Source organism: Vulpes lagopus, chromosome 4 (assembly GCF_018345385.1).
Source record: "Vulpes lagopus strain Blue_001 chromosome 4, ASM1834538v1, whole genome shotgun sequence".
Classification (NCBI taxonomy): domain Eukaryota; kingdom Metazoa; phylum Chordata; class Mammalia; order Carnivora; family Canidae; genus Vulpes; species Vulpes lagopus.
The window spans coordinates 31,981,037-32,005,181 of NC_054827.1; the positions used below are offsets into that span (position 1 = coordinate 31,981,037).

Genomic DNA, 24,145 nt, shown 5'->3' on the forward strand with positions numbered 1-24,145 from the left:
TCAACCCCACACAGGGAGCACCAACACCCCTGGCCAAACCCGCAGGTCAATGGAAGACCCAGAACATGGGGTTGCGGGCTGGACCAGCAAGAGCGAGGAAGGGTTTTGCGGAACGCGATGGTGGCGGGCTTCGAGGCCCAGATGGCTGGTGGCGCGGAAGAGTCCGGGCCCGGGGAAGACGCGCGGGAGGGCGAAGGCGTCGGGGGTCGGGGCAGGCTCGGGGGACACGCGGCGCCTGCAGCCCCGGGGCGCTCTGCTCCGAGGCGGGCCCGGCCTGGCTGCGCATCGGGAGGCGCTAGGGCCTCGCGGACGGGCGAGCCGGCGAGGGGAGGGCGCCCTCCCGGGAGGGCGGGCGAGGGCGGGCGGGGGCAGGCGGCGGCGGGAGCGGCGCCGCGCCGAGCTGCCTCCATCCATGGCACGGAGCGGCGGCGGCGGCAGCAGGAGCGCGGCGCGATCCGCTAGGTCCCAGCCCGGCGCGGAGCGAGCAGGCGACGCGGAGGGGCCGCGCCCCCGGCGGCCCGGGAGCACCGCGCGGAGCCTCGGGCCGCGCCGCCGGGGGCCGCCAGCGCCGCGCTGACAGCCGCGCCCGCGTCCTCCCCGCCGGGGCGCTCGCCGGACATGCCCCCGGGGCGCGGCGGCGGGGACCCCGGGGCTCGCCTCCGCCCAGGGCCCCCCGCCCCGCCCTCGGACGCCCCGGGGCCCCGCTGAGCACGCCTCCCGCCCCCCGGGTCCCTCCGGCCGCCGCGCAGACGGGCCCCGGCGCCGCGGGTCCCCGCGGGGCGATGGGCTGATGGGCGCCGCGGGACGCAGGATGCGGGGGGCGCCCGCGCGCCTGCTGCTGCCGCTGCTGCCGCTGCTGCTGTTCCTGGCGCCCGAGACCCGGGGCGCGCCCGGCTGCCCCGTCCCCATTCGCAGCTGCAAGTGCTCGGGGGAGCGGCCCAAGGGGCTGAGCGGCGGCGCCCCCAACCCCGCGCGCAGGAGGGTGGTGTGCGGCGGCGGGGACCTCCCGGAGCCCCCCGAGCCCGGCCTTCTGCCGAACGGAACCGTCACCCTGTGAGTACCGCCCTCGGCCGGCGCGGCCCGAGCCCCGACGAGGGGACGGAGGGAGACCGGACGGGGGCGCCGGGGAAGGGGGACGGGGCCGCTGCGGCCACCGCAGAGCCTCGAGGGCGGGCCTGAGCCCAGGCGCCGGGAAGGGAGGCTCGGAGAGGTGCGGGAGGGATCAGGGGTCCCGGGGTGCCGAGGGGGAAGGGGCCTGGGGGGCGGCCGCACCGCACAGAGGCCCCGCGGGCGCCCGCTCACCTGCACAGGTGGAGGGAATGCGCGCTGGCGGGGCGCCCACGCCCCTGGACTCTGCAGCCTGGGCCGGGGAAAGACTTCGGGGGGCGAGGGGGTTGGGCCGGGGGAAGGCTCAGGCAAGGTCGACGCCCGCCGACGCGTCCGTGGGCGGCCTGGAGGGGTCCCCCAGGTTCACCCCGCGGGCTTGGCTCCTCCAGTGGGGGGCGCCCCACCCGCACCCCCCCACCTCCGTCGCCTGCCAGCCCCGGTTCCAGCCGGTCTCCACGGGCCGGCGGGGCACTGGGGTCTTGGGAAATCTGCCCTTGGGATTGCGGCGCCCCCGGCCTGAGTGAGACCCCGGCGTCCCGGTCCCTCTCGGGCCTCTGTCCCTCCGCGCACTCCTGTGAAGTGGGCTGTGCGCCCGGGGTCCTGCACCCCGCCCTCCTCTTTGGGGTGACACTAGCTTTGGCTGTTAATCGATTGACTTCTCCGCTCCAAGACTGCGAAGAAAGAACCCGGCACCCCCTGTCCTTCCTCGGGCTGGCCCCCGCCCCCAGCCTTCCCTCGGCGACGCGACGCCAAGCCCCCCGGTGGAGGCCAGTGAGGGACCTCCGCCCGCGCGCCTGCTCCGGCCACGTGCTCCCAGCCCCACGCGCCGTGGGGTGCAGGGTCCGAGCCGGCGGCAGCCCCTGCCCTGCCGCCCAGGACCCAACCTGCAAGCGCTTCCCCTTTCCTGTCTTCCTGCCCCCGGTGGCAACCGTTTCCCCACCGCCCCTTGCCCAGAGCTGGGGCTGGCTCCCAGTCTATCCTGATTGTGTCCAGAACAATACAGTAATGCCTCTGGTTGGGTGAGTTCAGAGGCTGCCGGCTTCCTGACAGGACACGACTGGTCAGCCTCTGACGTTGGCCGCCTGGCCTGCATTTTCCCCAGCTGGTGTGTGTGTGTGTGTGTGTGCGCGTGTGCGCGTGCATTAGGAGGTGGAGGCAATGTGTCTGCTCTCTCCCACGTCTCCCCAGCGGTTCTGGGATATGGCCATGGCCTGGGAAGGCATCTGGGGCTGCTCATTCCTGGTCTCTTTGATTGTCCACTGGTGTTGAAGGGTCTAGACAGGCCTGGGCATTCCCCAGCCCACTCAGATCTGGAGGAGAAATATGCTTGCTGTGTGGAATGGTTGGGCCGGTGTCTGTGCGAGCCCCCGCTGGGCAATGATAACTCAGTTCAAGAAAGGGGTGTGTGTGTGTGTGTGTGTGTGTGTACTCCATCTTGTGGCTGTACTCACACACAGATGTGGGACACTGTCTCTCTGTATGCCTGCTTGTTGGGATTAGGGAATCCTAACGAACTGAAGGCAGAGAAGAGGGGGAAACATTAAAAGGTGGTTTTGCAGTACATCTTAGAATGATTTGGTAACTAATGCTTTCCAGCCATAGCTAATTCCCATCGACGCCACTCCAAGGAGTGAGTGCAGCCAGCTCTTGGTGAGAATATATTGTGACAGGGTGGCAGCAAACATGACTGCTAGCTTACCTTCCCATCCCAAGCCACTCCCAGAGGAAGGGCCCCTTCATTGTCCCAGGCCACTGACCTAGCTGGCTTAAGATACCTTCCAAAGGAACATCTCTGGGCCTGGCTGGACATCCCCACAGTGACCACAGGGCAGGCCCTAGAAGCCCCCGAGAGCCCGCTGGCCCGTGAGCCTGGACTGTGGCTGAATCCCAGCCACAGACATATTTCTTAGGCTCTCCCTTGGGGCTCCACCTAAACCTGATCCTGATTGCTGGGCAGGGGTTCTCTTCCCCGGCTCAGCTCCTCCAGCCCAGCCATCCTTACCCAGCATGCCTCTTGAGGGAAGAAGGAAGAGAAGAGGTAGGAAGGGGCTTCATCCTAGTAGCAAAACAGGAGGCTCAGAGCTTGAAAACCTTCTCCACACCCTCTCAAACTCTTCCTCCTTACTCTTTTTGTTTCCACATAGATTTCCCCTTCCATCTTTTTGCCTGTCACTTGGTGCAAGCAACAGGACTTTCTTGGATAGATTTTTGCACCATGGCTTTATCTCCCTCCTCCTCCCCTATTTACCTCCACAGTGGGCCACCAGGTCCCAGTCCCCTTCACACCTGTACCCTACTCGCTTGGGTCCTCAGGGGACCCAGGATTCCACCTTAGGAAGCCTGGTAGCTGCCAGTGCTGGGACTATTCAGGCAAAGAAAAGGTGCCCTTCTGCAAGGAGCCTCCTATCTCTGGTCAGAGAAAGCTTCCAGGCAGTTCCAAGGCAATTCTGTGAACCCTGTTGACCTCACTGAAAACCCTTCCACCTCCACCCTACTATCTTAACTCCTGCCTTCTGCTTTTGTAGACTCTGTGCCCCCCTCCCCACGCTTTGCTTTCCCCTCTTCTGATGGATTTTCATTTGCAGTTTTCCAGGAAAGCAGAACTCTTGGCTTCCTTCCTGATCCATTTGTCCCACCCCTCAGCATAGTCCTGACACCAGTGCTCCTGTCCAGAGCAAGAGCCTTTATGGCTCTCCCGTGGGGGGAAAGGTCTCATGGGGGGTGGCTAACTTCAGGGAGAGCCTGGCTATGAGAGGGGGATGAGGATCCATGTGAACCCCCTACACATCCCTGGGCAGCAGCTAGTGGACCTGCCCTTCTCTTTCTCAGCTCTGAGAGTGAGGGGGAGGAGGGTAGTAAGGAATTCTAGGAAAGGACAGATAACTTCAGAAGGAAATCTCCTACAAGGACCTTCAGGGACATCTGAGCAGCCCCTCAGAGGATTCCAGCCAGCGTCATAAATTCCTGGACTGGCTGCACTGAAAAGGCCCTTACAGAGCAGCAAAGGCAGCCTCTGCATCTCAGTCTTATAGCTGAGCAAACTGAGGCCAGAATGGGAGGGCCTGGTGTCCTGACAGTCACAGCTCCCTGACGCCTGGGTGACTGCTTGGATTCTCTCACATTCCTCTCAGGGAAGGAATTCACCATTCACCTGGCTGGACTTGGGACCCAATGGACACAAAAGCTGCCTTTAAAACCCAGTTCCTTCCCAGCAGAACCAAGGGCCTTTTGACCTGGGAACATTCCAAGGCTGGGTGGGGAGGGGGCAGGCAAGGATCAGGTCACCCTGGATTCTCCCAGAATCCCTTGTCCACTTTGCCTCCCCTTTCTGGGGCAGGGTGTTGCCCACCACATCAGCGACCCACAAAGGGGAGATGGAGCATTTGCCATTCAGATGCGCCTAAGGACGGGCCAGATCCTTTTGCTGGGGGTTTGGTGGTCTTTAGAGAAAGAGGGAAGGGGAGGGGAAGGGGAGGCCCCTTCGCAGCCCTGGTGCTCACTCCAGCCTCAGCAAAGTCATTCTTGAACACAGATCTCCCTCTGAAGCTCCAGCCCTGAACTGGTCCCTCCCCTCAATGCCCCTCACCCCAGCTGCCAGGATCCAGTTAGGGAGTTTGGGGCAAAGTGTGCCAGCTGCCTCGCACATAGCCCGAGGGGAGTGGAAAGATGCTGGCTGCAGGGGCGGGTCCTTGCCAGCTTCCCCACCCCCTCTCTTCCACCCTCTTTCCCCCATATGGTTCTCATAAGGTCTGGGCTCAGAGACAGCAGCCAGAGGAAGTGGCTGTGTACAGAGAGCTTTTGTGAGGGAGAGGAGGGGGAGGGGGGAGAGAGCCGAGAGAAAGAAGGAAAGAAAAGAAGCAAAAGGCTGGGGACAGAAGGTGGGAGAAAGCCTGGAGACTCCTGCACACTACCTTCCCAGCCCGGTGCAGGGTGGGTCTTAGATGCAGGCACGCCCTGAGCGCTCTCGACCCCACCTGTCTGAAAGGAGGGGCCCAGAAGAAATCCCGGTTCCCCTCTGACTTCCCAACTACCTGCAGGAGAGCCTAGAGGCAGCCAGCCCCTTCCCAGAGCCCTGGGGGAATCTTGCCCTGAGGTCTCCCTCAGGTGCAGGATGTCAGGGTCTGAAGTCCCATCTCAGGGCAAGCACTGGGCAGAGAACAGAGTCCTCTGGGGTTTACTGGTTGAGTCCTCACTGCGCCAAAGAGACTGGAGAGGCCACCACACTGAACTCCAAAGACAACCCCTATAATTCAACATCCAGTGGTTCCAGGACCCAGAATGGGTAATTTGGCCTGAATTTTTCAGAACATGTGCATGAACCCAGCCACGCCTGATCCCCATGGAGGTCCCTTCCCACTATTATGGATCAATCACCCTTTCTGATGGGGAGCTGGCAGTGGGCAATCCCTAGCCCTGGGGGTGAGTCTGAGAATTTCCCCCAAAGGCACACGCAAACCAGTGTAATTTGAACCTGACCATAAGTTGACCCTTAAATTGGGGGTCATGTTTTTAAAGGGAGAGAGTTTCCAAGTTGAGGCCGCATGAGAATCATTGGGATAAGAACCCTTTCCTAAAGAGAAAAAGTTCCAGTCAGTCCTTGTCCTTCCTTCAGGGAGCTCTCCTCACCAAAGGCCAGAGATGGGAGGTGAGTTCCCCAGCACCACACAGCCCAGGGCAGACTCCTCACTCCCTGGTGACCCTGAAATAGAGGCCAACCCCCCCCCCCCCCACTCCTCCTCCCTGGGACCCTATGAAGAGCAGAGGAGGGGAGAGGAGGGAAGTGGCCCTGGGCTGAGGAACTAGAAGGAAAGTCCGGTAACTGCTAGGAAGGGGCTGCTCGGAGGGGCTGTTTATTTTCATTCCCCCAGCCCAGCGCTCTGTTCTATTTAGAGCTCAGACACTGACAGGACAAAGCTGCCTCCTCCCCTTCCTCCCTCCTCTGTCGGGCCCCCATCCTTCCCAAACTCCAGAACATTCCTTTGCTTTTAGGACTGGGTAATGGGGGTGGGGGGAGCAGAGAAACTGTGGAGTGTAGCTAACTCCGGCAACCTCCCAGGACCCAGCTTCCCCAGCCCTGGGAGTGGGGAGAGCAAAGGGGTGTGCAAGATGGATGGGGCCAGGTGAGGGGCAGGGGAGCCAATCTGTCACAGAGGAGCAGGGAATGGGGCGGAGAGAGGCCTGAGGAGGGAGTTCCAGCCTGAACTGGAGGGGCCAGACATCTCCCAGCTGGAAAGTGAAGGGAAAATCTGAGAGCTGCCCACCCCTTCTCAAACCCCCCCCCCCCCCCCCAGGGCTCTTGGCCTGCTGGGAACTGTGTGGTGAGGCCTAAACTTCAGACTTCAGGCCCCAGGAGACCTGGTATCCAAAAGGGGAAAAGCCATCAAATACCAGGAGTGGGAGTCTTCAGTCCAGATTCTTCCTTTACGGAGAAGAAACCTCCAGAGAGGGGCTGACCTGCCTGCCATCACAGCTCCCAGCCAGACCAGCCTGTACTCCAGTCCCGGTCAGCCTTTTCCCATCGTGACCAACCAGAGACCTCATCCCTGGGGACTGGGCAGGGGAGATCAGTGATCTGCTTCCTCCAATGGACACGTGAGCCAAGGAAGGGGGTAGATAAGCTTACAAACACTTATGGACTCAGGTGGCCTCTGTACAAAATCACTGCACAGAGTACTGGAAGTCAGATGGACTCAGAGCAAGTGGCCTCTAAAGCATCCCTCCTGGTGTTTCTCTCCCTCTATGGCACTTGCACAGCTTCAGGACTACACCACCCCAAGGGCACGGTCTCAGGAGGGCTGTACCCCGGAGCCAGGTTAGCTCAGAGGGGGATAGATGCTGTCTCCAAGCCTCAGGACCCAGCTCTGCCAAAACACACGGGGAGGTGGAGGCAGGGAGTGGAGGCAGGAGGAAACTGCAGAAAAGCAGAGTTCAGCATGAACCTTGACCACCCCAACCTTCCCTGGAGCTCTGCCCCCTCAGATACCGGGCCATCAGTTGGGCCAGTGTCTGTTCTGTGTCCAGCCCATGCCGGTGCCAGGAGGTGAGAGCCCTGGTGTCTGACCTCAGGGCCGGACAGTCTCCTCACGGAGACTGGATGCAGGCGCACAAAGCAGGACAGGGTCAGGGCCCCAGGGCTCGCTCGGAAACCTTCTAGGGTAGAAGGACTAAGGGACTAATTTATACTTGGGTATAGGAGACTGATAACAAGTTGATCCTTTCAGCTTTATTTGTATTTGAAAAGAAATCACTCTCTCGGGATCCCTGGGTGGCTCAGCGGTTTGGCGCCTGCCTTTGGCCCAGGGCGCGATCCTGGAGACCCGGGATCGAATCCCACGTCGGGCTCCCGGTGCATGGAGCCTGCTTCTCCCTCTGCCTGTGTCTCTGCCTCTCTCTCTCTCTCTCTCTGTGTGTGACTATCATAAATAAATAAAAATTTAAAAAAAATAAATCACTCTCTCCACCCAAAATCGTGTCTGCCCCTGGGCTGAGAGTTTAGGCCATGTTTGGAGAAGCACTTAAGGTGAATTGGGAGTGACTTCCCAGCTTCCTCGAATCCAGTGGACACACACACACAAACATTCCGCTCTGACACATGTCCCTCCGCCTTCCATGAATGGAGGATCGTAGACCTCGTAGACCTCACATCTCATCGATGTTTGTAGTACTATTGTGTTACACAGGGCTGAGCACACAATAGGCGTGAGAGTAGACTTGAAGATTGAATGAGTCCCTGGGGTGAATGATTACAGCAGGCTTGATTCTGTGTGCTCAGGCTAGGGTGACAGGGCCCCAGATCCCCAGCCAGGCCCACTGACCACCCACCTACCACAAAGCCCCCTAGCGCCTTTTCTCAGGCTGCAGATTCCCTTGGGTTGTCCTCCCTGTTTCAGCCCCAATTTCTTGGTCCTGCCTGCACACCACCAAGATGCGGTGCCCTTGTAAAGAGGACAGGTTGGAGAAAAGAAAACAAGAAGGCCCCATGCATAGGAGCCATTCCTATGCAAGACAGACTATTTTCTTACTTTTTTTTTTAAGATTTTATTTATGTATTCATGAGAGACACACAGAGAGAGATAGAGAGAGAGAGAGGCAGAGACACAGGCAGAGGGAGAAGCAGGCTCCACGCAGGGAGCCAGACGTGGGACTCAATTCTGGGACCCCAGGATCACGCCCTGGGCTGAAGGCAGCGCTAAACCATTGAGCCACCGGGGCTGCCCTATAGACTATTTTCTTTACTGACCTTGACCTCAGGCCCTGCCTGGACAGGTCAGCCTCAAGGCTGAGGTCTGAGGCCATATCCAGACACAAACCCCAACAGCCTGGGGAAGGAAGGTCCTACTTGGGTCTCCTTTTAAGCAGGTGTCCGGTGCCGTGTAGACAGGCTCCCAGCCAAGGGAAGGGATGGCAGGGAGCTTCCAGAGTGTAGTCTGTCCTCTCCACCAGTTAAGTCCCCTGCAATCAGGATAAATGGACAGAAGGGCAGACTGTGGAGGGAAGAGAAGCCACAGGACGGCAGCCTTCAGCCTGAGGATTTGTGTCAACGCAGGGCCTGTAGACTGGAGGCAGTTTCACTTTTGGAGACCCTCTTGTCATATCAAGTGCACTGGAATGCACCCACATCCTTCATGGAACATAACAATCATGGCTAATCGACGTATCATGACACTCGGTTGTTATTTAGTGAAGTGTTTGTTAATTTCAATTTTATAGCATTTCATTTCAGAGGCAGCGATTATTTTTTTAGGTTGCAGACACCGTTTTGAGCCCAGGAATGCTCAGAGGCCTTGGGCACTATGGCTGCAGGAGGCGCTGGGAGTCCTGTTGCACTGGATGGTTCAGAGTGGCTGTGGGCCTGGGACCCCCTCACTGATGGTCTCCCTAAGACACCGCCAAGGTGCCAGCAACAGATGCTGGAGACAGGTCTTTCTGAGCCCAGACATGTCTGTCTGAATTCCAGGCTCAGACTCCCTGGAGAACGTACATTCCCAAGTGCCCAGACATGTGGTCCTTGTACCTGAGTGTGTTACAGTGGGGTAGGGGGGTGCTGACATGTATGACTCTTCTAGCACATGAGAGAACAATTTGGTTCAGGCATGTGTTGGCCCCATGTCCCACGGAGTGGTGGCCACATGACCCCTGAAGGGTCATCTCTGATGTGGGGCTGGGATCTGGTGAGTTCCTGTGGCTGCCCAAAGGCCACAGGGCCTCTCTGTAGACGCCAGCCACTCGCTCCCTTGGCTTCCAGCCTCATTAGTGGTAACTCTGCTTGCTTCTCTTCCCTAAAATAGGACCCTAGCTTGGGAGAGAGTTCTGGAATGGACTCAGTGTGCCCCTTCTCCTTTGCCAGATTTCAGACTCTAGGATAAGAGAACAGGGGACTCCAGGGACCAGCCCCCCTTCCTGTGAAAATTTGATGATGTTGGAGTGGTAGACAGGGCGGGAGGGAGGAAAGCTGGAGATGCAGGGTTGGGTGAGCCAGAGGTCTGTGAGGCGGGGCCAGTGTGGTTGGGAAGGAAATCCACCTGGAAGCCTCCCTGCGCTGTTGAGGGGCCAGGGGTTGGTACAGGCTGAGGAAGTAGCTGTCCCATAGGGGTGGCAGGGCAGTTAAGATGAGGCCAAGCTGGCACTGTGTCTACGAAGCTGGACGGGACCATGGGGCCAGGGCTCCCTCCTTCCCGACTTGATTGCTGTGCCTGTTTCCATCCCATGAGACAGCCTAGTGCAGTGGGAACATTTTTCTTCCCAATTGTCTAGGCTGTGTGTGTCTCTTACCAGTAGCTGCCAGCTTCCTACCTGCTCCCAACAACGCCAGAGCCGAGCACTTTCTATCCCAAATCATTGCCTTCCCTACCCCCTGGACAAGAACTGGACCACTGAACTGATAGGCACAGTTGAAGCCATTCTCTGGACAGCCTAGGTCTAAAGCAAAATTTCCTCAGCCCCATCTAGCTTGTAAAGGTCAAAAGATCCAATTCTGGGTATTTGGGGACTTGGATCACACAGATAATCTGCCTGAAGTTTGTCCAAGAACTGTCAATGTGGCAAGAAGGGGATCCATTGGAGGACAAAACACCGTTTGCCTGGCATCGTCCCTGCTATTGAGAATGGCTTCTGGAGAGTGGGGAATCGGGGACATGTTTTCTGCCACAGAAAAAGTATCTCATTGCAAGACTTTCTGGGCTGGTCCAGCTGGAACCGTGGGCTGTAGCTGACCCCTCACTCCTCCGCTGCCTCAGAGGGAGAGGGACCTGCCAGACAGAGGGGATAGGACACCAAGAGATGAGTTGTTCCTTGTTCTGGGCCACAGGCTCATCTCCACCTGCATCAGAGGCTGGTCCCCAATCCTTTGCTCCCACACCACACACACACACACACACACACACACACACACACACACACCCTGGTTGCCTCCTATCTCACAAGCACCCCAGACTTCCTCCTGGGGAGATGCAAACCACAAGGAAACTAGGTAAGGGTTAAGCCACTAGCCATATGCAACTCCTGAACACTTGCAAGGTGGCTGGTTTGTTTTTTTTGTTTGTTTGTTTGTTTGTTTTTTTTTAATTTTTTTTTTATTTATGATAGTCACAGAGAGAGAGAGAGAGAGGCAGAGACACAGGCAGAGGGAGAAACAGGCTCCATGCACCGGGAGCCCGATGTGGGATTCGATCCCGGGTCTCCAGGATCGCGCCCTGGGCCAAAGACAGGCGCCAAACCGCTGCGCCACCCAGGGATCCCCAAGGTGGCTGGTTTGAATTGAGATGAGTTGGAACAGTTTAGAACACAGATTCCAAAGTTTAGTTTAAAAAAAATACCTCATTAATAATTTTGCATCTTGATTACATATTGAAGTGATAACTTTAATTAATTGGGTTAACTAAAATACATATTAGAATTAATTTTCCCCCCACTCCCCCTAGTTGGGGATGGGGATGCTGATGAATTAATTTTTTAACTTAAGGGCAGCCCAGGTGGCTCAGTGGTTTAGCGCTGCCTTCAGCCCAGAGCCTGATCCTAGAGACCTGGGATCGAGTCCCGCATCAGGCTCTCTGCATGGAGCCTGCTTCTCCCTCTGCCTGTGTCTCTGTCTCTCTGTCTCTCTCTCTCTCTCTCTGTGTCTCTCATGAATAAATAAATAAAATATTTTTTAAAATGTGGCTATTAGAACATTTGAAATTACATATGTAGCTCACGCTGTACTCTACCGCCGAGCTCTGGGTTAAGAATTTGGGGTATGCAAACAGTGTCCAAGGGTTAAAGGCTGAAGAGTCTGAAGAATATGGGGTGTACCCCAACACTCCCTCTAGACCTGTGTGGACAGGATTCTCAAATTAGGATCCCAGGTTTTAATCTCAGGGGTTGGGAATTGGAGGATTTCTTTTTAATTTTCTATTTTCACTTCAATGATCTTTAAACAAAAATCCTTTGCAGATAATTTTGAGATAATTATTTATTAGAAGGTATTTTCATAATGTAAGATTTTCATTTGTAAAGCCAATGTTTCTCACTCTAGAATCCACCCTCAGACATATTCTCAGGACATAAGATACTTTTTCCCTCCCTTTGACAGATCTCCACTCAAATAGTGAGAAATAATGTTCTCTGGCTCCCCACTTTGTGGATGGAGCTGCAATAACCCTGCAGCCCTGTCCCTCTCTCCTTTCCTACCTCCTGTTCCCCTGTACCCCCAGCCTCATCAGCATCCCCATCCCCATAAACCCAGGGAAGTTCAGTCCCTCTGAAAGACCTTGGGGACTGGGGGAGGAGAAGGTTGAAATACAAGCCCTTTCTCCACCATTCTTCCTAACACTCCAGGACCCCTCTCTGACATTACTAAAGGTACTTAAAGGTCCTCTCACCCTCTCTGACATTTAATGCAACCTCTGAGCCGCAAACTCCTGTGGCAAATGAAGGGGATGAAGCAGAGATGAGATGAGGCAGTCTTTGATTTTTTTTTAAGATTTTATTTATTTATTTGAGAGAGAGAGAATGAGTAGGAGGAGGGGCAGAGGGAGAGGGAGAAGCAGACTCCCCACTAAGCAGGGAGCCCTATGTGGGGCTCAATCCCAGGATCCTAAGATCATGACCTGAGCCGAAGGCAGTGCTTAATTGACAGAGCCACCCAGGTGCCCCTGTGGGCTTTGATTTAAAAGTCACACCATCAGGGGCGCCTCGGTGGCTCCATCGGTTGGGGGTCTGCATTGGGCTCAGGTCATGATCCCAGGGTCCTGGGATCAAGCCCCACATCGGGGTCTCTGCTCAGCCAGGACTCTCCTTCTCCCTCTGCCCCTCCCGCCACTCATTCTGTCTCTCTCTTAAATAAAATCTTCAAAAAATAAAAATAAGAGTCATACCATCAAGAGCCTATACCACTGAGGGGGTCACCACAGCCCCACCAGGGCCTGAATGAAACCATTAGAGGCCCTAAGAACTGACAAGATTATGATTTACCACCACCATGGGTAATGTGAATTAAAATTATCCTAATCCATAAAATGAGCATAAAAGGGGCCATGTGAGTTCTAATTATTCATATAATGACAACTGTGGTGAACTTTTTGAAATGTCAAGATTGTGTATGTGTGTGTGTGTGTGTGTGTGTGAAGGGGGGCGGGAAGAGTGCACCATTTGGAAACCCAGCATCCCCCCCACCCCGCCTCATTCACACAATCACTCTTCAGGCCCTGCTAGGAAGTGTCAGCGTTGAAGGGACAGTTGGGTGGGGACCAGAAAGGTAGGAGGGGTCTGTCTGGAAAGCTGAGAAGGGAAGAAATCCCCTTCCAGTCTTGCTCCATCCTGGCCATTGTCTGTTCTCCATGAGCCTCTTGAAGATGGACTAGATGTCTGGAGTCCTCTCACCACCTGTCTTGATATGTTCACCTACCCACTTCCTATAAGCTTGGGGGCAGAACTCTGGACAGCTGATCCCATGCCTTGTCACCACGGCCCACCATCCCCCACCTGAGATTTCCTTTATTGTCCATCCCAGAGGCTGCCCACTCAAGAGAAGTTTCCCGACCCAGATCTCTGGGCTTCCAGTGTCCACCAATAAGAGCAAAGACGTGAAACCCTTTGTCTTGGCCCAGAGCAGGCAAGAGTTTGGGCTGAGAGGCTCATTAAAGTGTTTTAATAAGCAATTAACTCAAAGGATGAGCCCTTTGGCTGGTCTGGAACTTCCCCCTCCCAGGGAGGGAGTCTGGCAGAGAAAGGCTAAGTGGGTGGGCAGAGTGGGTTTAGTCAGTAGCTTGGGGCCTCTTTCCTCCCCGTCTAAATACAAATAAATAAACAGAACCTCCGAGTGGGCAGAGGCAAAGGCTGCAGCCTAGGCTTCTAGCAGGCCCAGGGCTCTGTCCATTTTTTGTGGAGGCCGCAGTCAGGCTTGGGGAGGCAAGGATACTCTGTCTCCCTGAAGTGGGGGTCTCCGAGGGCTGGGCCCCGAATCCCCTTCTGTGAAGTCCTCTGCTCCCAGAGCGTGGCCCAAGGAAGGGCGGCTCCTCCCACCTGCTTGCACACCTGCTGGGCCTCGGGTTCCACCTGCCAGAGCCCTGACCCAATTCAGGCCACTCTCCCCACCGCTCTCCTCAGCATATGGAGCTGAGGCCTGAGAAAGACAGGGCCCCGGAGGGCAGGAGCGCTGTGGCTCAGGCCTGTGGTTCCAAGGTGTAAAGGGTCATGGCCACTTGACACCCGTTCAGCCCACTTGCATACAGAGCCCTAAGTCAAATCCAGGCCATGGCGGTAGGGAGGGGGGCTCCCAGGGCGGGTGAAATGTCTGCTTTGGGGATCAGTGGGCTAACCAGTCTGCCTGAGTCATTCCCTAGCTCTTCCCTATAACCTGGAGCAGAAGGTGGGGCTAACTGCCTTACACAATGTCAGGGGGCACCATTTATGGTGCAAAGCAACATGGTTGTACTGGGGAGACCACTCCCCTCTCCGTCCACACTCTCTAGCTTGTAACAGCACGCTCTCCTGCCTGCGTTCTCTCTGTTCCTCCAGGCTCTTGAGCAACAACAAGATCACTGGACTCCGAAACGGATCCTTCTTGGGACTGTCCCTGCTGGAGAAGCTGTAAGTGCTGCTGCGAAGCGGGGCAGAGGTGGGGCATGGCCGTCATGGGCAAGAAGTCAGTCCAGGCAGGATGAGGACCCCTAAGTGCTGAGGGACCCCTCAACCCCAGAACCTGCCAGCTAAGTGGGGCCCAGAGTCAGACCCATGGGAACCCGGCCCAGACCTGACCCACTGAGTGGAGGGTATGGAGAGAGGGACCAGCTCCTTCACCAGTGACAGCGGCAAAGTAGGGAAACCTAGGCAAGGATGGGGCTCCAGGAAGTTCATTAACGCTCTTTAATGAGCAATTAGCTGCGAGGGCTGAACCCCTTAGCTGGCCAGATGCCACCTCCCGCTCCATCTGGGGGCCCAGCATAAAGGGCTGAGGAGGATTTAGTGTGATTGAGGCCTCTTTCCTCCTCTCCCCAGCCCAAAACAAATCAACAAACAAAGCCCCAACAGGCTAGTGCCCTGGGCTGAGGGTGGGGAAAGTGGATCACCTCCAAAGGGCCCCCACCCCACCCGCACTGCCCTGGTTTGGGCTGCCCTACAGGCCCAGCAGGCTGGTGTTGGGCTCAGGACTGCAAGGGCCCTGCTGACCAGAAGGGACCTTTTCCCTGGAGTTGGGGACCTGACTCAGGAGAGGGCAAGTCACTTAACCTGCCAAGCGAGGGGATTGAACCAGCCCCTCCCTCATTCTCCCTTCAGAGGTCCTGCTCCAGAGACCACAGCCTGTACAACAGCTTTGGGTGCTGTCTTCTCCACAGAAGACCTGGGCTTCTGTCCCTCCTGGAGCATGATCCTTGCTTTCTCCCCTACCCTGTCTTCTACCTCTGTTCCCATCCTGCAGAGCATTCCCAAATTCTTCAACAGAGCCCCTACCCCTCTACTGCCATTTTGCCTAACAGGTATGGGTCAGTGTGATGAAGGATACAGAAGAATAAGGTGGAAGCTCTGCTCTCAAAGAGCCAGAGATTATAGTCTAGTGGAACCACAACAATGTCATGTGTGTTTGAGTGCAGTAGGTTGGGGCTTCCATAAAGCCCAAAGGAGGGACTTCATTGAGCCAGTGAAGACTGGAAAATCCAAGGGTAATTGGAATGCAGTATCTCCACGACTTGGAGTGTAGGTCTTCAGCCATGACAACAGTCTTATGAGGTCATCTCTGTTACCACCCACTTCACAGGGGAAGGGAAAGCCTCTCTCACACACTCCCCAGCACTGTGAAGAAAGCTCAATGGCCTGGTTGGATTAGTGGCATGGAAGGGGCAATCCCATGTTTGAGGTGGAAAGCCAGAGCATGTTTTCTCTGATCTGGGGCATGTTGGGGTGGAAGGGGATCTCAGGATGTTGGCAGTAGTGCGTGCACACAGCTCCACGACCAGGTCCCTCAACCCTCTGCTCTGCAGCTCACAGACAGGGTGATCCAGGCGAGGAGAAGGGGCTACCACCAAGCTGCTGTTAAAAAGTCTCCTTGGGTACCACCAGATCAGGAAAGTTTTTATCTCCCACAAGCAGTTGAGCTCTGATCCCTGCACTCAGCCCAGGCTTGGTCTCAGAGGGCTGAGTGGCAGGAAACCACATGCTCCTTCTGGGGATCTTTAGGAGGATGACAAACTGCAGCTGCCTCTGGCGCTTTGCCCTGCCTCACCAGAGCCAGTCACCATCCAGAGTTGGTGTCCCTTCTCCTTACCATGAATGAGACTGCTCAGTGCCTCTGGTGGCCCCACTGACATCTTCCCATCTTTACTCTCTCACTTTATCAGTTACAGACCCATGGGGTCTCCCTGCTTCTCATCCTTTAGTCTCACGAGGGTAAACTTGCTGATGAAGAAAAGAAGATGGTCCTTTCCTTCTCACTCACGTCAACATACTGAATCTCCCCAGCACTGGGGACCCGAGTCACTGCATGGGAAAGGTGCTTTCAAAGCATGGGAAACAGAGAAAAATGAGAGAGTGGTCCAAAAATAATGACTAAAAGCTGAATTGTGGGGCAGGAGACAAATTTGAATTCAGAATCCTGAGTATGAGCACTGCTCTGTTAAGAAGCATCCAAGGCCTTCATTCTAGAGTTATTTGCTGAGCCCCCTTTGTGTGCCAGTGTTCTAGGCATTGGGAGTGAACACAGCAGACCAAGTGCCTGCCCTCATGGAACTTACCCTCTACCAAGAGGATCCAGAAAATAGCAAATAAATGTATAATATATCAGGAGATAAGTCTACAAAGAAAAACAAAGCAGAGTGAGGAGGGACAGAAAGCCATGCAGCAGGAGGAGGCTGCTGTTTTATGCAGTGAGGTCAAGGAAAGCCTCCCTGACAAGATGACTGAGTCTGAGTCCTTCGGGAGGGAGGAACCCTTGGGTCCACAGTATGCCTGATGGGTCTGAGGAACAGAAGAAGCACCTGTTAATGGGAAGTGGTAGGAGATGAGGTCAGTGTATGATGCTGGGGTGGGTGCCAGGTCTGGGATCTTGGTTTCCTCATCTATAAAAAAGGGGGGACAGGGTGATTTGTAAGCTGTATTATGGATTTTAAATTCTTTGATCCTTGGGTGTGTGTGTGTGTGTGTGTGTGAGAAAGAGAGAGAGAGAGAGAGAGAGAAAGAGAGAGAGAGATACCCATAAGTGCCGCTTGAGAAGGAAAAAAAATCAGCGCCCAAGGATGCAGCCAAGTTTTCCAGAAGAGGTGAGGCCTCTGGGAGAGGGGCGTGCTGTGTTCAGAGATAGAAAGATGCTTCCCAGAGATAGAAAGGCAGGGCAGGGGCTAGAGGAGCCCAGGAGCTCTAACCTAGCTGATCACTACTGCATCAGTCAGGGTTCTCCAGAGAAAGAGAACCAATAGGAGATGCATATGTGTGTGTTTGTGTGTGTATCTTTCTATAAATATATAAAGGAATTATTTTACATTTGTTCTTTATAAAGAAATTTCTTTTAGGGAAATGGTTTGTATGATTGTGGGGTCTGGCAAATCCAAAAATCTGTAGGGCAGGCCAGCAGACTGGGAAGTCAAGCAGCAGTTGATGCTTTAGTCTCAAGACAGAATTTCTTCTCTGGGAAACCTGTTTTTGTTCTTAAGCCCTTCAACTGATTGGATGAGGCCCACCATATTAGCCAACGTAACCTTATTTATCAAAGTCAACTGATTGTAGATGTCCACCACATCTACAAAATACCTTCACAGAGACAACTCCCTTAGTGTTTGATTAAGTTACAAGGTGCTATAGCCTGGCCAAGTGGACACACAAAACTAGTCATCAAAACCACTGTCCCACTATCCCAGGGATGGGGAAAGATCCTGTGCCCCACTCCCAGAGATGCTAATTCATCAAGTCGGAAGGGGCCTGGGAATTTTTTTACAAGGTATGCAGACGCTTCTCATACTCATCTGGGGTTGGGAACCAGTAGACCAGATGACCCCAAGACTGTGAGCCTATTCATCACAAATGAGACGCTGTGGCCTGGCGTGCAGTTGGTGCCAGGAAACACTGATCTCTCTGTCCTGTCAAGCTCAGACATCCAGGCTTGGGCAGCTGAGGCTATGGCAGCTTAACATCCCACAGTCTGTAAGCAGCAAGTCCCGTGGGAGGGTTGGGGCCTCCCCTAATGACTGAAATGGTAGATCTGGGCTGCAAGAATGCCAGCATTGCCTCCTTGTGCTGAGCACCCCTCTGGCCTTTGGAAATGGGTCAAGTATAAGCATATGGGGGGAGGAAATCAGCCTGGTCCCTGGTAATGCATGGCAGGGCCTCGAGGCTGGGGTTGGGGAGGAGACAGAGGGTACCACTTGGGAATATGCCTGCAATGATCTCAGGGGAGAACAGGTGCCCCAGAGAGGCGAGTGGGAGAGTGGGGATGGAGGGCACACCTTGTGGGATCCTATAAGTCAAGCAGGCTGGACAAGAAAACCTGAAACAGGCCAGAGGAGCAGTTCGTGGCCAGCCCAAGGGGTGTACAGAATTGTCCAGATGTGTGTGAGGCCCTCTGAGCCCTCCCCTCTGTATCCCACCAGCCCTCCTGACGGAGGACCCTGTCTGTTACCCAGTGGAAAGACTTCTGGAGTGGAGACAGGGCGGGCGATGAAGGGCACAGAACTCCACTCTGGAGTAAGAGAGGCCTGGGATCGAATCCTGCCTCTGTGATTTACTTTCTGGGTGCCTGTCCAAGCCTCAGGGTTTCTCCCCTGAAAAAGGAACCCTAGACAGGTCATGGGGACAGCACAGGCTTTTCAGTAAGTGCTTGTTCCATTCCCTTCTCCTCAGAAGAGTTTGAAGTTGCAAGATGTGCTATCGGGCAGCCCCTCATTGCATGGATTTGCCCAGCGCTCCCCGCCTTGAGCGGCCAGTCCTGGGACTGATACGTGCATGTGTGCGTGGGTGCCCAGAAATTCCTCACAGATGGCCCCTCTGGTCCCTGGCATCTCTGCCCACATCCCCCACTGCCTGGGCATCCAGCAGGGAGCCGGCCACCAGAAGACCTCCCCCGGGGCTCCGAGGGTGCTGGGCCCCAGTGAGAAGCCCCCAGACTGCAGACCAAGTGGGCCGCAGGACAGACAGCCCCCAGAAGAGGCCGAGGGAGAGAGAGTGGGTGTGCATGTGAGCAAGTGGCTCTGTGTGGACACACACCCCTGGAGGCTTGCACGCCTGGAGTAGAGGGCCTGGTGAGGGGAGCCTGGTCAGCCCCAGGATGATTTGTCATTGCCTAATGAGATTAATGAGCCCCGGGGGCTGGTATGCAGCGGTGCTGGGGCACTCATTAGAAGCAGATGCTCATGGGAATGATGGCAAGGGGGGTGCTGGGGGTGGAGTGCTTCTCACCCGCCAGGTGGTTTCCATTAATCCGTGGGCGGGGCCACGAGCAAGGCCGCTGGGCCTGCACTCCTCCCCTTCCCATCCCCACTCCACTGGGGAGGAATGCAGAAGAGAGGCTGCTGACGCTGGGAGCCCCCCCCCCCCAGGCCTGGGGAGGGAGGCTCGTGGGCTTGGGGACAGCCCTCGTGCCTGCCCTTGGAGCCCCAGTGCCTGGCATAGTGTACATGCTCAATAAATACCTGTTGGATGATATCAGAGACCAGAGGGCCACCAGGAGGGACCGGCTCAGTTTTCCTGGGCCAGGTCCTCCCCCTGCCGCTCCCCCCACACCCTCATACCTGCGAGGGATCTCAGCCAGCCCCCACTTTCGAAAGAACCCTGGAAGTCCTGGTGGGCCCAGGGAAAGCTGCTCTGTGGCCTCCGAACCTATAATTTGGTTTCTAAACCCACAAGCAGGGAGGTCTGTGGGGGCCAGAGGGAGCCACCCCACCCTCTCCAAACGAGGTCCACGCTCACCCCACACACGCACGCTCTGGCCTGCACACTCACTCTTTAACAGCTTTAGTGAGATATAATTAACATCCCGTAAAGTTCACCCACTTAAAGTGTGCCATCCGAAGGCTCAGAGTGTATTTACACAGTTGTGTGGCCTTCAGCATCTAATTTTAGAACATTGTCATCATCTCCAAAGTAACTGTGCATCATTAGCAGCCACTCCCCACTCCCCCTCCTGCTTCCCAGCCCTAAGCAACCACTAATCCTTCTGCCTCTATAGATTTGCCTATTCTGGACATTTCATCTAAATGGAATCATATATGGAATCTTTTATAATCGGGCTTCTTTCATTTAGCTTAAATGTTTTCAAGGTTCATCCATATTATCGCATGTTTTGGCAACTCATTCCATAAAATAGGGCCGAATGATACTCTGTTGTGAGAATATAGCATAAATGCACTATCAGGTGCCGGACATTTGGGATGTTTCCACTTTGGGGCTTCTTATGAATAATGCGGCTGTGACCATTCCTGTTCAGGTTTTTGTGCAGATGTACACCTGTTTCTCTTGGACATGCACATGGGAGTGCAGTCTCTGGGTCCCTTGCCAAACTGGTTTTCACAGTGGCTGCACCACTTTACACTGCTACCAGTAATATGTAAGGGTTCCAGTCTTCCACAGCCTCATCAACTCTTGCTATTGCCTGTTTTTCTATTATCACCATCTTAGCACATATGAGGTGGTATCTCACTGTGGTTTTGCTTTGCATTTCCCTAATGGCCAATGGTGCCCACCATCTTTTCATGCATTATTTGGTCATTTGTATCTGCTCTTTGTGAAGAAATGTCTATGCAAATCCTTTGCCCATTCTTTTCAGCTGGTTTGTCTATTATTGAGTTGGAAGAGTTCTTTGTATATTCTAGATAGAAGTCCCTTATTAGATATGTGATTTGCAAATATTTTCTCTCATTCCCTTGGGTTGCCTTTCACTTTCTTGGTGTCCTTTAGAGAGCAGAAGTTTTAAGTTTTTATTAAGTCCGCTTTATTAATCTGTTCTTTTATTGCTTATGCTCACATACTCATGTTACACTCAGCTTCTGAGCTCCAGCTTTCCCAAGAATATGATTTGCTCTCAGGACCCCCCACCCCCGCCCACCTTCTGCCATAGAGTCCTTCCCCTCCATACTGGCATAGATACATGGAGAGGAGTATGCCTCGAATCAGGGTAGCCTCGCTCTGGGTTGCACAATGGACGGTGGGGAGGGAAGGTTCCATCTACACACCACACTTTTCCCAGCTTCCAAGTCCTGGGCTCTATGGAAGCAGAGAGAAGATGAGAGATTCCACTTCATAGAAACATCTGTTTACCCTCATGATTTCACCTAAGAAATGAAGGGATTTTGGGTACCTGAATGGCTCAGTCGGTGGAGTGTGAAACTCTTGATCTTGGGGCTGTTCGAGCCCCACACTGGGTGTAGAAATTTCTTAAAATATTTAAAAATCTTTAGAAAGAAAGAAAGAAATGAAAGGATCAGAGTAGACAATCCAGGGCAGGGGTTCATCACCTGGGTTCCACAAGCCGCCTGAAATCATGTACACAGTGTTGGGTGTAGTGTACTTTTCTGAGGCAGGAGTCCATAGCTGTCATCAAACTTTTAAAAGGATGTGCTAAGCAAGGAACACCAACCTATAGGGACCTTGCTGGTCCAAAAAAAAAAAAAAAAAAAATACAAGTTCTATGATAACATTTTCTCCTGCTGCTAGGAAGGGTACAGCCCCAGACCTGCTTCCTCTATGTTAGGGACCAGGATCCCGTTCCACTCTCAAAGCTCAGCCCAGTGAGCAGCCCCAGGCCTGTGCCCCTCAGGAGAAGACCCAGGACTGGCCTGTCTGGTCGGTTGAGGGGCTGCCTTGGTCACCTCTGATGCCATTCTGTGGGCATGAGGCAAGGGGGAAGGAATGCCAACGGTTCGGTGCAAGCTCCCCTCTCAGAGGGCCCCCACGTGGCTCTGGGCTGCAGGAAATCCAGGGCAGGAAGGGGCTGGGGCCCAAGTGGCCGCCTTGCTCCCATCTGCAGAGCATCAGTGGGGCAGGCGGGGTGGGGGTTCTCAAGGGGGGCCGGGGAGGAAATGAGAATAAACACAGTGAGCGGAGAGGGAAGGGGCGGGGGGCTGCGGTCTCAGCCCCTTGGCAGCCCATGAAGGGAAGTGACACAATGAGGAATGTGTTTCCCTCTGCCCGTCCCCCGCGTCCCCCGCGTGGGGGTGGGAGGCAGAGCCCTGAGAATGGCCAGACCCCAACCGGGGCCAGGGGGCACATGCTGAACAGCACCAGACCGGGTGCTGTGAGAGCAGGGAACTGAATGGAGGGTGCTGGCAGGAAGGGCAGCACAGGGGGCTACCCCCCACACCCCGCTCCCCCACCCATCTCCAGTCTCCATGCTGTATGGGCATCTAGGGTCTGCGTTCTTGCACATTCCCTGCTGGGACACCACCAGCCTGGGTATGGAAGCCCCCCCTTCTCTAGGAAGCTGGCCCCTTCTGGTGGCTTTCCCTTCCTTCTCAAGACACTTGGGGTTCTGGAGGCCAAGTCCTTGGTATGAGGGTGTTTCATTTCTCTCTCTCTGGGTGTTTTTGTTCCCAGCTGGGACTGGCTGTGCGAAAACAGGCCCCCTGGTGGGATGGCACCTCCCCATCCTGGACACCCATTTCCTCTCCCAGAGCAGGGAGTGGCCAGTTAACCCCCTCCTGCCCGTAATCCAGAGATGTCCCTGAGACTTTAATGGCCGGCAGAGCCACGTGCCCCCATGTGTCAGCCTGAGCTGGAGGGTCACAGGGCCTTGGAAAACAGGTTGACCCCAGATATTTCTGTCCATCTCCTACTTCCTGCACAGCGTCTTTCCAACAGGCTGGTCATTCCAGGAATCCCCCCACCCCAGCCCTCTGCCTCATACTCTCCTGGGTGCTTGGGTGGGAGCAGAGGGCTGGCTGGAGTGAAGGGAGCATGCAGGGAAGCTGTAGCCCCCAGCCCGGGGTCCCAGGAGGGGAGGCAGGCTGGCTGAGCAGTGAGGCCCTGGTCAACTCCTCTGCAGGGCTGCAAGCGTGCTGGTTGTGCTCAGGAAAGACTCAGGTGGTCATTGAGTAGTTGGGTGAGTGGCCAGGTGGTGGTCTAGCACCTCTCTCCGCGGCTGTGCTCCGGAAGGAAAGGATGGGAGGGGAGCCCGTGGGCCAGCACTTCACCTTGGTCCTTAGTGGTCCCAGGGAGCTGCCAGTCTGGTTTTGCGATGGGGCCCGGTAGGCACCCGTGGGTCCCAAGTGGGTCCTTACACCCCTTGCCACTCCTTGGGAGAGAGGGTTGCAGTAGCTGCGTGGATGAGTTTGAGCAACCAGACCCTGGTGCAGAAGCTGCACTGATGACTCACTTGCCCTTCACTCCTCTGGTGGATGGCCCTTGACCCCATGGAGCCCTGCGGGGGCATCATCTTCTTCTGTGTCAACCAGCTGGAGCGGGGCCCAGAGATGGCATTTCCCTTGTACGTGCTTCAGCACCGTGGGCTCCTAGGATACCCCCCCATCAGCGTTGCTTTTTTCATCTGAAGAATGAGGGGTCCCCAGGAGGGGTTATGGTTCTGCCCTGGTGTCAGAGCCCCTGGTCAGCACCCGGGGGGTCATCAGCTGCATGGCCTGCTTCCTCACCTGTCACATGGAGAGATCAATCTGGACAGAACAGCTATGGAAATACCTCCCCCACTGCTGGGCTCCAGAAGATCTTACCTTTCTAGAGCAATTTACAAAAGACTCTCACACCCATTATCAAGTGGTCCTCACAGCAGCCCCTGTGAGATTCCTTGGCAGCTCCGATGGGAGCAACAGGGGCAAGTGCTGGCTCTGCTCCTTATTTCTACTGGGTTCTGCTTCCTCATCCATGGGGCCCCCATCCCATCTCTTGGCCTCTGTGTTCTTCTTGACATCTTTCTAACCAGCACTCCTTGATGGTAGCCGAGGCCCGGAGGGGCAAGGAGACCTAGCTGAGGGGTGGAGTCCTTCATCCAGCCTCCCCACCAGGGCTGAGGAGAATCCAGTTCCCAACACTTGTGGTCGAAATGAGGCTTCCCCACCCCAGGGGAGCGTGCGGCCCCCAGACTGGGAGAGGTGTGAGGGCTCCCACTTGCCTCCCACAGGGACCTGAGGAATAATGTCATCAGCACGGTGCAGCCTGGGGCCTTCCTGGGCCTGGGGGAGCTGAAGCGCTTGTGAGTGGCATGTCCTGCTCCCCCAGCCCTTCCAGCCCTCCCCCTATCCCTGGAGATGGTCCCCTGGATCCCTGGCCCACTATCCCTTCTTGTCCCCCCACTCATCGTACTGTGGGGGAGGGGCAGGCAGGGGAGGCACTTGAGGCCCATCTCCTTGTTCATCCCATCCTGCTCCCCACACAAGCCCCCGCCACACACACATGTGACCCGCCCCAGTGGATCCATGTGCTACCATGTGGCCCGCTTACTGAGGCTGTGTGTGTCCCTCTAGAGATCTCTCCAACAACCGGATTGGCTGTCTCACCTCTGACACCTTCCAAGGCCTCCCCAGGCTTCTCCGACTGTGAGTGGGGCAGTTAGTGGGGAGGGGAGGCTCTTCTCCAAGGAGGAGCAGCAGCAGACCCTCATAGCACACCCCTGCCCTCCCCCTTCACTCAC

The 24,145-nt window shown here is 55.6% G+C and overlaps 1 protein-coding gene across 3 annotated transcripts in view; it reads left to right on the forward strand.

The window, feature by feature from the left end:
- Positions 1-655: 655 nt before the first annotated feature.
- Positions 656-24,145, forward strand: part of ADGRA2 (adhesion G protein-coupled receptor A2) — a 35,522-nt gene continuing 12,032 nt past the window's right edge. Inside the window, exons 1-4 of one of the 3 annotated variants that reach the window (XM_041752345.1) lie at positions 656-1,053; positions 14,104-14,175; positions 23,636-23,707; positions 23,979-24,050. In XM_041752345.1, coding sequence (XP_041608279.1) covers positions 791-1,053; positions 14,104-14,175; positions 23,636-23,707; positions 23,979-24,050 — 479 coding nt within the window. In that variant the 5' untranslated portion in view covers positions 656-790. The remainder of the gene's footprint in view (positions 1,054-14,103; positions 14,176-23,635; positions 23,708-23,978; positions 24,051-24,145) is intronic. The other 2 variants (XM_041752346.1, XM_041752347.1) reach the window with 2 other exon arrangements.